The 16,097-nt window shown below is 28.2% G+C and overlaps 7 protein-coding genes across 9 annotated transcripts in view; 2 read left to right on the top strand and 5 right to left on the bottom strand.

Moving 5' to 3' along the window:
• LOC127062984 (cilia- and flagella-associated protein 65-like) overlaps positions 1-765 on the bottom strand; it is a 5,535-nt gene extending 4,770 nt beyond the window's left edge. Inside the window, exons 1-2 of the mRNA XM_050992071.1 lie at positions 367-765; positions 41-260 (exon numbers count right to left, since the gene is read on the bottom strand). Of these exons, the coding sequence (XP_050848028.1) occupies positions 41-260; positions 367-474 (328 nt within the window). The 5' untranslated portion in view covers positions 475-765. The remainder of the gene's footprint in view (positions 1-40; positions 261-366) is intronic.
• Positions 626-3,166, top strand: LOC127062991 (protein O-glucosyltransferase 2-like). Its single transcript, XM_050992082.1, has 8 exons — positions 626-691; positions 774-976; positions 1,218-1,429; positions 1,484-1,695; positions 1,761-2,005; positions 2,190-2,427; positions 2,533-2,832; positions 2,929-3,166. Exons 2-8 carry the CDS (start codon positions 792-794, stop codon positions 3,046-3,048), a joined length of 1,512 nt encoding a protein of 503 aa, XP_050848039.1. The 5' UTR covers positions 626-691; positions 774-791; the 3' UTR covers positions 3,049-3,166.
• Positions 3,101-6,577, bottom strand: LOC127062988 (uncharacterized). Of its 2 annotated transcripts, XM_050992079.1 has the most exons (7): positions 6,169-6,577; positions 5,987-6,063; positions 5,827-5,908; positions 5,531-5,741; positions 4,433-5,434; positions 4,047-4,199; positions 3,101-3,963 (listed from the first exon to the last, which is right to left on the bottom strand). In XM_050992079.1, exons 1-7 carry the CDS (start codon positions 6,226-6,228, stop codon positions 3,794-3,796), a joined length of 1,755 nt encoding a protein of 584 aa, XP_050848036.1. In that variant the 5' UTR covers positions 6,229-6,577; the 3' UTR covers positions 3,101-3,793. The 2 variants fall into 2 exon arrangements, with proteins under 2 accessions (XP_050848036.1, XP_050848034.1); XM_050992077.1 differs by having other exon boundaries at positions 4,047-5,434.
• Positions 6,578-7,165: 588 nt separating this feature from the next.
• On the bottom strand, positions 7,166-8,219 carry LOC127062996 (uncharacterized). Its single transcript, XM_050992096.1, has 3 exons — positions 7,891-8,219; positions 7,666-7,808; positions 7,166-7,600 (listed from the first exon to the last, which is right to left on the bottom strand). The coding sequence occupies exons 1-3, from the start codon at positions 8,026-8,028 to the stop codon at positions 7,273-7,275; spliced, it is 609 nt and encodes a 202-aa protein (XP_050848053.1). The 5' UTR covers positions 8,029-8,219; the 3' UTR covers positions 7,166-7,272.
• Positions 8,220-8,364: 145 nt separating this feature from the next.
• Positions 8,365-10,002, bottom strand: LOC127062992 (zinc finger HIT domain-containing protein 2). The gene is made up of 4 exons (XM_050992083.1): positions 9,773-10,002; positions 9,388-9,673; positions 9,053-9,325; positions 8,365-8,938 (listed from the first exon to the last, which is right to left on the bottom strand). The coding sequence occupies exons 1-4, from the start codon at positions 9,814-9,816 to the stop codon at positions 8,408-8,410; spliced, it is 1,134 nt and encodes a 377-aa protein (XP_050848040.1). The 5' UTR covers positions 9,817-10,002; the 3' UTR covers positions 8,365-8,407.
• Positions 10,003-10,081: 79 nt separating this feature from the next.
• On the top strand, positions 10,082-13,303 carry LOC127062994 (metaxin-1). 2 transcript variants are annotated; one of them, XM_050992090.1, is made up of 5 exons: positions 10,082-10,402; positions 10,589-10,839; positions 10,957-11,122; positions 11,745-12,131; positions 12,201-13,303. In XM_050992090.1, exons 1-5 carry the CDS (start codon positions 10,316-10,318, stop codon positions 12,270-12,272), a joined length of 963 nt encoding a protein of 320 aa, XP_050848047.1. In that variant the 5' UTR covers positions 10,082-10,315; the 3' UTR covers positions 12,273-13,303. The 2 variants fall into 2 exon arrangements, with proteins under 2 accessions (XP_050848047.1, XP_050848048.1); XM_050992091.1 differs by having other exon boundaries at positions 10,082-10,355.
• LOC127062990 (vacuolar protein sorting-associated protein 45) lies at positions 12,257-15,300 on the bottom strand. The gene is made up of 8 exons (XM_050992081.1): positions 14,785-15,300; positions 14,363-14,561; positions 14,129-14,278; positions 13,643-14,022; positions 13,295-13,567; positions 13,038-13,202; positions 12,720-12,949; positions 12,257-12,634 (listed from the first exon to the last, which is right to left on the bottom strand). Exons 1-8 carry the CDS (start codon positions 14,875-14,877, stop codon positions 12,436-12,438), a joined length of 1,689 nt encoding a protein of 562 aa, XP_050848038.1. The 5' UTR covers positions 14,878-15,300; the 3' UTR covers positions 12,257-12,435.
• Positions 15,301-16,097: the final 797 nt, after the last annotated feature.

A 16,097-nucleotide genomic window follows, 5' to 3' on the forward strand; every position in this document is an offset into this window, starting at 1 on the left:
TATTACATAGAAAAAAAATTATTAATTTTTTAATATTTACCAATACAAGTTCCATGAGCAATAATTTTTATATATGTAGAAGCGGTACCAGTAATAATAAAATAATCCACATTTTTAGAACATGGTACAACAGGTCGATATTGTACTTCGCAACAAAAAGATTGTTCAGGTAATAAAGTCCAGGTATATGACTTTAAATTAAAAACGTGATCTATAGGATTTGTTACAGGATCCCTTTGTGCTTCATAAAATTGTTCTTTCTGAAGTAAATATAAATTTAGACTGTTACTCCAACTATGAAAACTATGAATATAGCGAATTGAATAAAAACGTGATTAAAAATTAGAAAGAATAAATTCTACTAACACAACTTTCATTCATTATCTTAATTGATTTGATAATCGTTCTACCCATTTCAACTTCACCAAAATCAATTATTTTGATATCTTTTGCATCACAGCAATACTGTAACATTTTTTATTTTAATTAATGAATTCTGTATTAAACTTGAACAAAAATAATTGTTGACTTATTTGAAATCCATGAAAATTCGCTCCATTTATTTTTACACTTTACGCCATCTACATTTATAGATAACTAAAGTTCTAGTATTATAGTCACGTGCCATAAGTAGCGACTTTTATAGCGCGAAAAAATGTCAAAAAATTGATTAGTAAATCTTAACAAGAAAGTGTGTAGTTTTTTAAATTTATTAATTATTATAAATCTTATTATATACATATATATATATACATATATATGATATATTTTAGAATTAGTTATTGGTCATAATGAAACTTATAGCATGTATATTTTTATTAATTATTTTTGACAAAATGGATTATATCGTATTATCATCAAAGATTAAAATAAATCCTACAAAAACAATAATTTGGGGGCCCGGCTTGAAGCCTGATAAAATTACTATGCGAGCAAGATATTTTTTTGTACAGCTTGTAGACACACAAGGGCAAAAGTTAGTAAACATTTCTGTTATATCACTTGTTAATGTGTTTACTAAATTATATCAATTAAAAATAAAAAAAAAATAAAAAATAATAATTGTTTTTTATATCGAATGATAAATTTATGAGCATGTCTATGTGACATCAAATTTTTATCTAACGATCTAACTTGCAGAATTTTTTATTTATGATAACAAGTTTTATTAATGATAATAAATTGATTCCTAAAATAGTTAATGACATATGCTGCAGCTTAACTGTTTCACCTGGTGCAGGCATTGTTACTGCTGTAATACAAGGTCAAACCTGGAACAAACAATCATGTCATATATGGACACAAGTTCTTGATTGTAAAGATGGTAGTTTTATTATCCGTTATAAACTTCATAACACTTGTTTGAATGTGACTTTGTATATAAAAGTGAATGGACAAGATTTACAAATTTTTCCATTAAAAATTATAGGTATGTTCAAATAAAATTTTAAATGTTTATAGAAGTCATTAAAGATTTTTTTAGGTCCTGTATATGAGGAAGAATGTTATTGTCCAAATACTAATTTCAATGAGTGGTTAAATACTTATGATTGCCCTAGTAATTACGCACAAATTACTTCTGATCTTAGTCCTTTCACAAGCGTTGATTTTAATAAAATACGTAATCCTTTAATTAAAAAGTATGACAAGCCTAACAGTGTTAGTCTTTGTCATTATATTATAAAAAATAATAGAGTAAGCACTTTCTGTTATTTTAAAATGTTTTTATTTTTAGTTTATTTATAATTAAATTATATTAGATTTATAGGCAATGCTATGGACAACATGTAGGATTTAAAATATTTATGGATGCAATATTGCTTTCACTTGCACGCAAAGTAATCCTTCCAGATGTTGAATTTTTTGTTAATTTGGGAGATTGGCCGCTCGTTCCAAAAGAAGAAGTAGATTATCCTATTTTTTCATGGTGTGGATCTATCGATACAAAAGATATTGTTATGCCAACATATGATATTACAGAATCGTCTTTAGAAGCTATGGGAAGGTAAAAATGAATTAATAATTAATTAATATTGTCTTACTTTATTTCCATTTGATTATTTTCTAATCATACTTATCCGTTCAATTGGTCTTTGAAAAAAATAACTTTGCTCTATATAATTACTACAGTTACAAACATATAATTTAATCAAATTCTTTTTTATGTAATATGAATGCATTACTAAAAGAGTAATGCTAGATATGTTATCTGTACAAGGTAATACAGATACCCCATGGGAAAAAAAAATAGAAAAATTATTCTGGCGTGGTCGTGATGCCTGTAGAGAACGTCTTGATCTCATAGACATTTCCAGGAGACAACCAGACTTATTCAACGTATCACTTACTAATTTCTTTTTCTTTAAAAATGAGATAGAGAAATATGGTCCTGCACAAAGTCATATTTCATTTTTTCAATTTTTTAAGGTAAACATATATGTGAATGTAACATAAAGAAGTGATTTTCATGACAAAACGTATAAAAAAAAATTATTAATATGTTTATTATTTGTAATTTCAATATTTCCATAGCATAAATATCAGTTGAACATCGATGGTACAGTAGCAGCATATAGATTCCCATATTTACTAGCAGGAGATTCTTTAGTACTGAAGCAAAAATCTAAGTATTATGAATTTTTTTATAATGATTTGATACCTGAAACACACTATGTACTTGTAAAAAGGGATTTATCAGATTTAGTTGACAAAATTAAATGGGCCAAAGAAAATGATAGAATTGCTTTAAACATTTCAAAAACTGCTAGACAATTCATAAGAGATAATCTGTTACCACAGCATGTCTTTTGTTACTACAGTGTACTTCTCCAAGTATGAGTCAAGAGTCATTTCAAATTATTTACTATATTTTCTATCTCATATCTATCTGTAACAAAATATCATGCTTTTTTTATCATTTTATTTTAGGAATGGAGTAAACGTCTTACTAATAAGATCAAGGTTTTAGATAATATGGAGGAAGTTTTACAACCACAGCATTCCTGCAAATGTAATATTGATGATGTAAATTTAAAGGATGAACTTTAATTGTTAATCAATGGATGAAATCTTTAACTATGAACTTCACATTTTTTGATCATTAAGTTTAAGACACTAAATATATTTCTTTTATTTTGTTATTTTTATAAACACCATTTTTACTATATTACATTATTTCATGATAAACCATGTGCTCTTATAAATTACATTATCATCTCTTTTGTAATTTAGAAATAGAAAGAGGAATATATATATATATATTGTTTCTATATCCAGATCCCTCTAAAAAGTATTTTTTTTTATAATAGAATAATAAAATTTTTAGTTAATGTGACATACATCCTTGAAAGAAACATTATCATTTTCATTCTAATAACAAAATAATATCATTATTAACTCAAGTTGAAATGTTTAATTAAATGATGACAAGTACAAAAGCTAAAATACATCTTAATAGAACTTACTCCTACATAGCATAATGTAGAGAAATAAGATAATAACACAAAAGATATATCGCGAAATCAACGAAAAATCCTATATTCTATTGATTTCCTTAATTTCATTATCATTTAATCTATGAAACATATTTTTAAAAAATTCTTAATATTATATTGAATAATTAGATTAATATTTCCATTCAACGATAGTACCATATAGAATTGTTTCAGTAAAAATAAAATTTTACAAGAAATATTTCTCAGAGTAAAACACTTATATTTTTTAAAACTATAGGTTAATTTGCAATAGTTTATTCTATTGAGGAGGGGGTTGATAACCATATCCTCCATACTGATTAGGTGGTGGTGGTCCTTGTGGTCCGGGTGGAGGAGGCATGTGTCCACCGGGTGGTCGTGGTGGGTATTGTGGATAGCCTTGTCCTGTTGGTGGAGGTGGATAGCTTTGTGGAGGATATTGGGGATGACCATAATGTTGACCTCCCTGTGGTGGATGTGGAGTGTAAACCTGTAATATATTATTTATTTCATATAAAAAAAAATATACGATAGAACATTTATATCATAAATTATTAATTAAATTATAATTACTTGTGGTTGCCCGCCAGGAGTTGGTGGGACATACGTTTGCGTTGTCGCAGGTCCGTACCCTGGTTGTGGCTGCGGTCCCGGTGGTGGTGCTGGACCCTGAGGTGGTCCTGACGATGGTTGAAATCCGCTTGAAGCAGGACTTGGGGACTGTTGCTGTTGGGATTGAGGAGGATTTTGAGATTGTTGTTGAGATTGTGGAGGAGGTTGATGAGAAGGTTGATGAGAAGGTGGTTGATGAGATGGTTGATGAGGAGGTTGGTGTGGAGTATGAGGAGGTTGATGAGGTGATTGATGCGAAGGTGGATGGTTCGGATGAGAGCTTGGATGAGGTGTTTGATGAACTGGATAAACGGAAGATGTAGGAACGACAGGAGCATAGTTTCCACCTTGAGATGTAGGTGGTGGACCACTACTTGGTGAATAGGTTTGTGTGGAAGCGGATGGTGTACTAGTTGGTTGACTACTTTGAGCGTATGTATTAGCGATTGGTGATTGATGCGAAGACGGATGTGATGGATGATTGCTTGGATGAGGCGTTTGATGAACTGGATAAACAGAAGGCGTGGGAACAGGAGCATAATTTCCACCTTGAGATGTAGGTGGTGGTCCACTGCTTGGCGAATAAGTTTGTGTGGAAGCAGATGGTGTGCTAGTTGGTTGACTACTTTGAGCATATGTATTGGCTGCACTTGCTGCTGCAGTACTAAATGGAGGAGATGTAGAAGCTGGACCATATTGTGTTGGGCCAGGACCAGGACTCGATTGATTACCATAACTGGATTGAGGTCCGGAAGTTTGCTGTGAACCTGGTTGTGGGGGTTGAGCTGTGCTAGATGTAGGAGGAGGTGGATAATTTTGCGGAGGTACATTATTAGCATAAGCTTGGGAGGAGGGTGGAGGATAATTTCCTGGTTGACCAGCTCCATATGCATTTTGTGGTGGAGGCTGTGATGGAGCCTGCTGATAGCTTGGTTGTGGGCTAGGACTGCCATATTGTCCAGTTTGTTGTTGTTGACCACCAGATTGAAAGTTTTGTTGAGATGTATTAGAAGGAGGATAGCCTTGTTGATTTGGTGGAGGAGGTCCATATCCAGCAGGTGGCTGAGTTGATCCTGGAGGAGGATAGCCTGGTTGAGGACCATAACTATTTACTGTTGTTGGAGGGCCATAATTTGGCTGTGAAGATGTATTATATCCTTGTGGTTGAGAAGCGTTTGGTGGTCCATATTGATTTGGTTGACCTGGTGTATATGCAGCTCCCTGAGGTCCTTGATAATTAGATCCTGGATTTTGATTTGCATATTGAGCAGGATATGCTTGCTGTGTTGGTTGTTGAGAGTATTGAGGACCACCTCTGTATTGTTGAGGTCCAGGTGCAGCAGTAGGTCCTTGATAAGCAAAAATATGATTAATACTTTGTAGTTACTTAATAATTTTATATAGATATAGAAATCATAATGAAAGTTGAATGCTTAATAACGTACTGTTAATAGCAGGACCTTGACCAGGCATTACAGGTCCTCTATAACCACCTTGCGTCATAGGTTGTCCTTGATTAAAATTAGACATTGGTAACGTCGGTTGTGTATTAGGAGGCATATCTGTTCCTGGACCAGCTGAATTTCCTGGACCACTTGGAAGTCCTTGTGGACTAATTATTGGATGTTGTGGTCCGTTTGGAATTCCTTGTGGTGGCTTATTAAAAAAAAAATTTCTTCTCAATATTATATCTTTTGAAATAATCTAAATATAATCCAAGTATAATGATTATATATCTTACCGGAAGTAACGCTTGTATATTTTGATTTGCATCTGCAATTGATGCCAAATATACAAGGTTACGATGCAACAGTTGTTGATATCTACAAACAAAACATTACACATTCTAATTCATGTCTTCTACATATTTAAATATGAAAATTAATTTGAGATGTACACACTGTATGCATTCTTGTGGTTTGCCTTTGCTTTGATATTCTTGAATAGTCTGTATAAGTTGACTGTTTTCATCGAGCATCTAAAAAATATTGAAATATCAAGACTTTCATCTTTTTCTAATATAAACACAAACTTCTACATAGGATAAATATAATATTTGATAAATTAAAACATCATGCATTACCTTCTGTATCTGTGCTGGCGTTAGAGATGGTCTGCCGCGTTGAGCAAAGGTCACAGACATTTTTAAAGTTTCGCCTTAGTCTTGAATCGTCGAGAAAATAAAAATTTCACACCTTTTTTTGTTTAGTTTTATATTTTTTAATAAGTTTACATATTAATAAATGATATAATACGAAATATCTCTCGGTATCATTATACTAATCGTAAATTCTCACGGCATATACTCTTGGCTATATTATATGATTTTTATAAGAATTCACAAAAAAAAACACTTGCAGTACATAAAATTCTAGAGATTTTTTTTTAATTTAGCAACTTTTACAAGATTCACGTTTCATACGATCCGAATTATTTTGCAATATACTCGGAGTTTCTCAAACGAGGTGATTACCTACACAATTATACAATGGGTGCTTTCCATTTCGATGACTCTCATATCGAGTTGCGTCGAGTTATGTCGAGTCTTGTCGACTATAGTCGAATCAATCGAAACGATTAACGGAAGCATCATGTTTAAGGTTGGTAAAACGAGAAAGAAAAATTAGAGAGAGAGAGAGAGAGAAAGGTAGAGATTATCGATTCTGAAACTCTATTGAAATTAAAACAAGAAATATATTTCTAAATCCTTTTTTTTTACCTACTCTGACACACTTTGTCTCATATTTTTGTTAAATTTGCATGTACAAATTTGTGCTGACTCGTATGTGGCTCGTCGATATATAATTCGATAAGTCGAACAGATCACAGTCAAACACAATTGGATACTTCTAGAAATTGTTATTTACAAATGGTTACCCTTTAGCCAATGAGATTTCAAGATTTTATGTGTCGCATTTTAAAATGCAGAAATAAGCACAATCACGTTGTATAATAAATTAATTAAAATAACGCTTAATTCGATTGAAATTAAGTATAACAAATTTTTATTGTTATATATTTTTGGAGATTTGTAAAAAAAAATATCAATTAAATCGTCGCAATCCTCAATCCCTTGCTAATTAAAAATTAAAATCTTTATTGATCGGTGTACTTTTTTATTTATATAAAATTCTTTTTATACACATAGGGTTAATACTTTTTATATAAATAGGTTGAACAAATTAATTTAATTCTGTTCTACCAAAGTACCATCTTTTAATTTTTTATATTTAAAAACTGATCCTTTATGTCTTTCCGTCCAAAATTTAGTTTCTACTTTAGATAATATCCATTCTGGATTTACAGCTGCTTCTTGAAATTGTGATATATCCGTTACTTCATTTACAGTCTTTTTTCTTTTTTTATGATCTTTTAATTCTGTAACTACATCTTCATCAGTTAATAAATTTATCGAAGAATTCAAAAGTTTTATACCATAGTTCTTGTTTAATTCATCTTTATTTTTATTAATAATGTTATTTTTCGAATTCGTTTTACTGTCCAATTGCACTGTCCTGTAAACAAGAAAAAAAATACATTTATTAATGTTTACATATGAAACTTTCTTATATTACCGTACCTTTCCAATAAAGCATCTAATTTTTTGGCAACATAAGCTTTGAATGTTGTTGATACTCCAAGATTGCAAAAATCATTTTCTTCCTGTACATTTTTTCTCAATGATTTGACATTTGTACTACTAAACTTTTCCTTAGATTCTTCCTAAAATAAAGAAATAATACTATTAAATTGAACCAACATATGAACCCAATGAAGTAAAATAGGTTAGATTCCTAATAATTACAGAATTTTTTGTAGTTTTTTGAGTAGCGAATAAAGTCGGTTTTAAAAAATTTATATCCGTTGCTTCTTTTAAAGCTTCTTTAGATATTTCATCCTCCGAACTCGAACATTCGTCACCACTCGTATTCTTGCTTGACATTTTTAAGTGTGAAAATTTGTTGCCTAGAACGTACAAAAAAAAAAAAAAAAGAAAAAAAAATCCCAAAAAGTTTGGTACAAATAAACCAGGAAAAAATAGTGCAAAATTTTATAATATTGACAACATTTTTTAATATATATTTTTTATTTTATTTTATTATTTTCAAATTAACAAAATAAATGATACGCATCTATTCACGAAAGATACGTATTTCTGCTATATTTCCATCCTCTGTTCTTAATACTATTTTTAAACTACCTTATTATTTGTTTACGTTTATAAATATTTTTTATCTAATAAATATTTCATATCATTGACATATTCATGCACATACAATTTCTATAAAAATTAATTTATTTACTACACAAATTTGTACATTTTATGTGAATATATCTTTGCCATAAGATTTGATCCATGATACATAAAATTCTAATTTTTTCATACATGCAAATAACATTTTTTTTGAGAGGTTACTATTTTTTGTTTCATTATGTTGAGTAAATTTTGTTGAAAATTGTTTTTCAGTTGTTTTATGCTTATTAACTTTTATTTCTTCTAGCACAGTTGATAACAAACGCCAAAGTTCAGAAAGAGCAGCACATGTATGCAAAGCATCTTTTACTTTTTCTGGATTTCTTATTATAAAAATACCAGCCTCTACAAAGCCTGTTAATGTCTGTTGATCTTTTGGTAAATATTCTGTTTGCATGATATTTTGTATAACAGACTGAAGTGCAGGTAATTCATTATCAAATATTTTGTTTATCCTCATGCTGTCACAGATACTAAGAAAAACATTACTTGCTTCTTCCGCAAAGTTTAAATAATCACCATTGTAATAAAGTGCTATATATGTATAAGCATAAATCACATTAACGATAGTACAAGATAATATTTCTGAAGAAACCACCTGTATGTTATAAAAGTAAAATATTAACATTGTTAAATCATAAAAAAATACAATATTGAATGTTTTTTATGAATATATTAATATTGAATATTTATATATACATTGTAATATTACCTTTTGTTGATTAAATGGTGGAACATTTATTATCACTGGATATTTTACTTCATGTTTATTGTTTTGTTTAGTTTCTTCAATCATTTCTAAGCTTTCTATCAATGGCTTCTTATAAGTCACCCACCATGGGATCCATGGTGGCAATAATTTAGATGCTTCTCCGCTTTTTACTAAAGCATTAAATTGTTGTTTCTCATCATTACTTAATACTGCCCATATTTCATCCGGATTATCCAAATTTATATTCTTTATTCTTTCCTCTAAATCAGGTAACTAAAAAAAAAAAACATCTATACAAATTTCATATATCTGTTAATCTATGAATTATAACTTACATTCGTTTCATCATCTGAGTCTAGTTCTTCATCCGAATCTAATTCTGTATCTCCATTATCTGCAAATATATCACTTTCTAAATTTTCTTCATGCATTTTTTTAAGAATACTAAGCATTTTTTGTTTAGTTTCAGGATCATATTGAGAAGATTTAAGTTCATCTTCGACGCATTGCTTGTAAAAACTCTCTGTACAATCTAAATGTTTTTCTGATTTATAACAATTCAGACTACAATAACCTATTTCACATCTTGGACAAGTATAAATTTTAGAATTTTTATTGCATCTGTAATTATAAAAAATTATTGATAGACAAATAAATACAAATTAAAATTTTTCAATCAATTTAAAAATAAAACATTATTTTTTGTAAATATATACTTACAATTTACAATATTGTGTGTTGTCACTTGCACCCAAAGAATTCATAATTGTTGATTAATATTATTTAATCATTTGACGTTACTATATCAAATCTTTATATTTTTATATATAATACAATGTAAAATTATAACGAATATTATAATTTTTTAATTACACAGATCATATGAAACAATACTTATATATATTCATATAAGAGGATGTAATCAATGAATGGACTTCATGTACTTTAATACAAATGCAAAAAAGCGCCACCGCGCCTTAATATTTTGAATGAAAACTGCCAAAAGATCTACTAGTTTGTTATTATTCTGCGTAATCCATTGTTAAAAAAGCAAACAAGCGTTAGATATATAATATGTATCATATCTTAAAAAATATTTCAATAAAATAAATTATTTTCCTAACGATAAGAAAAGATACGGTACAATAATGCATTTGATGCACTGACGTAAGACCGGTATAAATTTCTACAAACGATTGATCACTCCATGTGAGTGATAATTTATATATAACCTCAAAAAAATTTGTGAGAAGTTTTTTCGAAATGAGTACTAGTGAAAAAATGCAATTAGATGTGTGGAAAGGTGATTGGGGTTTGGCGTCAATTGACACAGAATGTTTGCAAGTTTTGGTATATATACATATCATCTATTCATATAAAAGAAATGTTTTAACATTAATAGCAATTAATATCAACTTCATATTCATATCATTTTTTGTGGTCTTTGTCTAAACTGACACCTATGCTTCTTGAATCTAATCTTAATGTTATTGTTCAATGTTCTATAATTCATTTTATATGCTTATATACACTTAGGCCTATGCAAGGTTCAATGGAATACCGTTACAAGTTAAAGCAACTAATAATCCTTTTAAAACACCAAACGGTCGATTACCTGTATTAAGAACAAAACATACTAGCTTGGATAAAGTTAGTGAAATAATACAATATCTTAAAAAAACAAATTTCGATTCATCATCTGCAAATAATTCAAAAGAATATGCAGAATTTATAGCTTATGATACTATGCTTAAAGATAAACTTTATCCTGCAATGCAATTTATATGGTATACATTTTGATTATATTATTTTTTCTTTGGAGATATATTTAATTTTAAAATAATTTTTATTCTAGTAATATATTATTATTATATGTATGTATGTATATATATATATATTCATAGGTGGTTAGATCAAACAAATCTTAATGAATTAGTGAGGCCTTGGTATTGTAAAGCTGTGCCATTTCCTTTGAATTATTATTATCCAAGTAAATTTGAAAATCAAGCAAAAGCTGTGATAGAAACATTGTATCCTACAGAGGATAATATGACTGTAATAGAAAATAAGGTAATTAGAACATTTGGGAAAAATATCAAATTTGATATATGTACAAAAATAATTTTTTTAACACGGAGGTGGGCACGGGATACATTTTTTCTGTGCCTATTTCCCTTTAACTATTTATGTAACTTTTGAAATTCTTTTGTTCTTAGTCCACTCTAGTTATATATCATTATATGATTGACTTTATGCAACTCTAATACAGTATATTTTTATGATATATTTTTTATCTCTGTTAAATACGTAGCAGGGGCATAATAAGATGAATAAAACTGACAGTATAGTTCCTCACAATCTCTTAGATAGAGAAAGATAGAGAGGGAGAGAAAAAGAATAAGGGTACTTCTTAAGTTACTGGTAAGCTACGTGCTCACCTCTGATTTTCTACATTGCAAGACAATTAAAATGATTGAGAAATACTAGAGTTTGAAAGAGATTGATATTACAATATAACATTTTTTTATGATGTATATATTTTTATGTTAACTTACTAAAATAGTAATTTAAAAAAGATTCTACTTTATTTCATTTATATGATTATTTATTATTTTATTATATTATTTTATTTATATATTATTTCATTTATATTAAATATTTATATAATTTCATAGAAATGTTATTTCCTTAGGTATATTCAGAGGCTCAAAAATGCTTAACATCATTATCTACTAGACTTGGAGATTCTAAGTATTTCCTTGGCCAATCTCATACTATGCTGGATGCAGTTGTGTACTCTTATTTAGCACCATTATTGAAAACACCTTTAGTTAATCCTCCTTTGCAAAATCATTTGAAAGCATGTACGAATTTGGTCACTTTTGTAACACATATATCGCAAAAGTATTTTAGAGATGAATATCAACAATATGAGAAAGTAAAATCAGAAAATAATGTAAAGAGAATGAGAAAAGATTCCTATACAGAATTTCCTAATAAACGACGTGATCAAGTATTGGCTGGCATATTTGCTGCAGCAGCTATGATTGGTTATGCCTTATTAACTGGAAAATTGGAGGTAAATTTTAGAAATTCCAAAATTTGTATCTTTAATATTCGTTTATTGCCAACTAATAAAATATTTTAGGTGCCTATAAAGGACAATAAAATGATTAATCAAGCTGAAGAATATATATTAGAAGATGAAGTTGATGAATAAGATTTATTTAAGGTATTCAAATAGTAACAATAAAAATTTTGGATAACAGTGTCATAAATATATGGTTTTATATTTCACAGTAATAAGCAGTTTATCTTTTTGGAAATATAAGTTATTATTTTGCATTTTAAATGCATGATAAATGGAATTATAAATTTTGCCATTAATTTTTTCTTGACCTATATTTTGGAAAAATTCCAGAAGTAGCACACTGTATTTCTTCTATGAAACTTTCAAAATTATGAATTGTAGTACCACCTAAAATAATTTGTACACCCGGATTTTGTTTGTTTAAGTTATATATAGTTAAACTTTCTTCATATGTTGTTCCACCGATCATAAACACAATAATATCTTGTGGCCTATGAAGTAAACAAATAACCAGAGATATGTTTATAATCATTGAAGATGATATATTAAATAGTTATAGAAAGTTCCTATATTTACCGTTTAGACATAACTATGTTTCCCAAAAATGGATATGTTTGTGTATTTAATTTTCCTTTTATTAAGTCTTCAATAGTTTCATTTATTAGTGGTGTATGTCGTGTGTATACATTATCTACTCCATTCAACTCTTTAAATAGTTTTTTGGTAATTTTTACAACTGATTCTTTGTCAAATAAATTATTTTGCCTATTATTGATGCCACTATATTCTAATACATTATGAACAAGCTGTAGAATGAAGAAAATAATTATTTTTTAATTTTTATGTACGAGAATGGTATTACAATAATTAATTTGTTATATCATGATTTATTACCTTAATATATTTCTCTGAAATATTCCTTTTCTTTAATAAGTCTAACAAACTAGAAATCTGATTATTTGCATGATTCTCATAATGAAGTGCATAAAGCATGACTAATCGTGCAGCATCAACTTCTCTTACTTTCTCATCATTAATAAGCTTTTTGACTCTCTGGAGCTATAAAACAATTTTTTTTTTCCATATAACTTCATACATTCAATTATACGATATTATATGATTATATAATATTCACAATAAAAATAACATACTTGTCCTGAGTGATCATTTACGCAACTGAGTTCTTGTTCTAATGCTGATACTTCCAACAAATTATATTTTCCAACAAGGGAAGAAAGTTCTCCCACAACGGTTACATGTTTGGCTACAGTTCCAGACATTTTTTTGAAAAGTGGATATGTTTCTACAAAAGTTTTCATATCCTCTATACTTTCTACTTTCTGTTGATTTTTTGCCTTTCTTTGAAATACATCCATCAGATCTTTTATTGTCTGTCCAATTTCTCCAAAATTTAGGTACAAATTCTATTTGAAAAAATATATTTGTAAATAAAATGTAATATACATTTTTGATAATTATTACTCTAATTACTTTCTTACATTGGCATAAAATTCATCATGTTCTGCACTAAGAACAACTTCTTTTAATTCTTTAGAAATATCTTTTACATGAGATAAATTAACACGATTATTATTAATTGTTAGTAGTTCATGGACCATTGCTTGATATGTCCACTGATTTAATAATGGTGTAACTGGATCATCTCTTCTATCGACAATGAGTAATACAGGATTAGATTCCTGTCTGAATTCAAAAGAACTTGATTCCTTACTTAATACCTCACGAATTTTCTCCGCTAACTTTTTTGCCATTTCAGAACTATTTTGGTAACGAATAAATGGACATTTCTTAAGTGATAATAAAACTGAAGTTATGCCTTGCACTGTTCTTTGCAAATGTTCCAGATTCCATACCAAACCTTAGATATAAATTTATCACATAATAATCTTATTGTAAATTAATATTCATTACTATTTAAACTACAGTATATTAAAGAGATATACTTGCTTGTCATGCTATAATACCTTCAGAACATGCAGGAATCCCAAGTGAAAATAAATGCGGACTAATTGCTAAATAATCGGCATAATACTCATGAACTTCTCTGACTACTTCGTATTCGTCACTTTCAGCCAAAAGTTTGATATCAGCCTTTGCAATAATATTACTAAAATCTAGATATGGAAATTACATTCGTATAAATATTTGATATCGGTATTTTGATAGTACTTAATAGGATATATATAATTATTACTCACAAATAAAATAAAAACCATATTTAGGACACTTTAGTTCATTACAAAGTAACTGAATATTTTCCTTGGTTGGTCTTATGAAAACAATACATTTTAAATGCTTTAAACTATCAGTACGGATACCAGAATCTATTCTTTCAAATAAATAAACTTCCTTCATTAACATCTCAGACTGACTGTATAATAAACTAATTATACTTGTCTGAAAAAACAAACATTTTAACATAAAGATCAAAGAAATGATTAAGTTTTATATGTAATGTTTCTATATTACTAATAGTTCATCAAAATAAATATTTCAGTCCTACTATCTTAAAAAGGTTATTAAATAATCTTTATGTGAAAAAATATATATAAAATATATATGAGATATATGAAAAGAGAGTTGATAATATTTGTCAAGGAACATTGTATTGACGTTTTACCGTTTGTTTATCCATTAAAAGAACCTTCATATTTGGTCCTGTTTCATCTGTCATTCTTGTAATATAAGATTTTAAAGCTGTTACAACACTCATTTTGACGAAAATTAATTTACAATTTCAAATGTAGAATTCTATTTTCTTATCATTTGTCATATGATTAATCTTCCTTTATCTTTTAATTTAGTCAGCACCTTTTTAACACGGATAAAGTATTATGAAATTAGGTTATATCGACGTATTCGATCGTAGCACCGTATTTTGACATTCGTCAAAGATGTGTTTCTAAGCGTTTTGCTTTCAAAAATATATTCCCTATTAATTCATACATTATTTAATATCATATTTTTTACGATATGATTAGAAGAATAATTACACTAATATGAATTTATCACATTAAAATAGTATAATATCCCGCAATACATTACTATAAGTGAAATGAAAATACAAACGTATATATATATATATTTGACAACCAAATTTTCAGAAAAAGTCTGTTTCTTGACAAGTAATATTAAATTTGTAAAGACCTATTTTAATAGACAACAGTTTTTATGAAACTTATAATTATTTCGCGACGATTAGAAGAATTTAATAAAGCTATGATGCGATTGGCTGACAATTTGACGAATCATGATCGATCTTATATAAGTTAAAAAAAATGTCACGATGTGGAATGATATGGCGTTGTTGCATTGTTAATTAATTATGGTATTTGTTATTTAGTTGATATAGATATTCTTATTAATTAAAAAAAAATGAAATTATTTTTATATACGCAACGATGTGTATATATATAGATACTCTCTTTTATATCATGTATAAGACAATTTTGTAAGGATGAAGTTATTAATCATGTTCAAACATAATAATAAAATTTGATAAGATTCTTTATAACGTTCACATAAATTAATAAAAATTGATTTAATTTTTTACGAAGTAATGGATTGTAATAAGAAAAATGAAGATGACATGATAGATCGGAAAACATTTTCTTTACTTTCAATTTAATCTGCAACAAGTGTCTGATCGATATACATATACATATAAAAGTACGTAAGTATATAGACACAATACTTATTCACTAAATTGTGCTGCGCAATTTTTTCATATATTAATAAATATTAATATACAATTTGTCAAAACTTATCGATTACTAATTGATTGCGTTTTAGGATAAGAATAGTGAAAGAAAAAAAAAAAAAAAAGAAAAAAAAGAAATAATAAAATTAATTGAATAGAGGAAACGCGTTTGGAATATAAAGTATAAATAAATGAAAGAAACGATAGAGGTAGAGAGTTTAAACAAAGAGAGA

Source organism: Vespula vulgaris, chromosome 4, assembly GCF_905475345.1.
Source record: "Vespula vulgaris chromosome 4, iyVesVulg1.1, whole genome shotgun sequence".
NCBI lineage: Eukaryota > Metazoa > Arthropoda > Insecta > Hymenoptera > Vespidae > Vespula > Vespula vulgaris.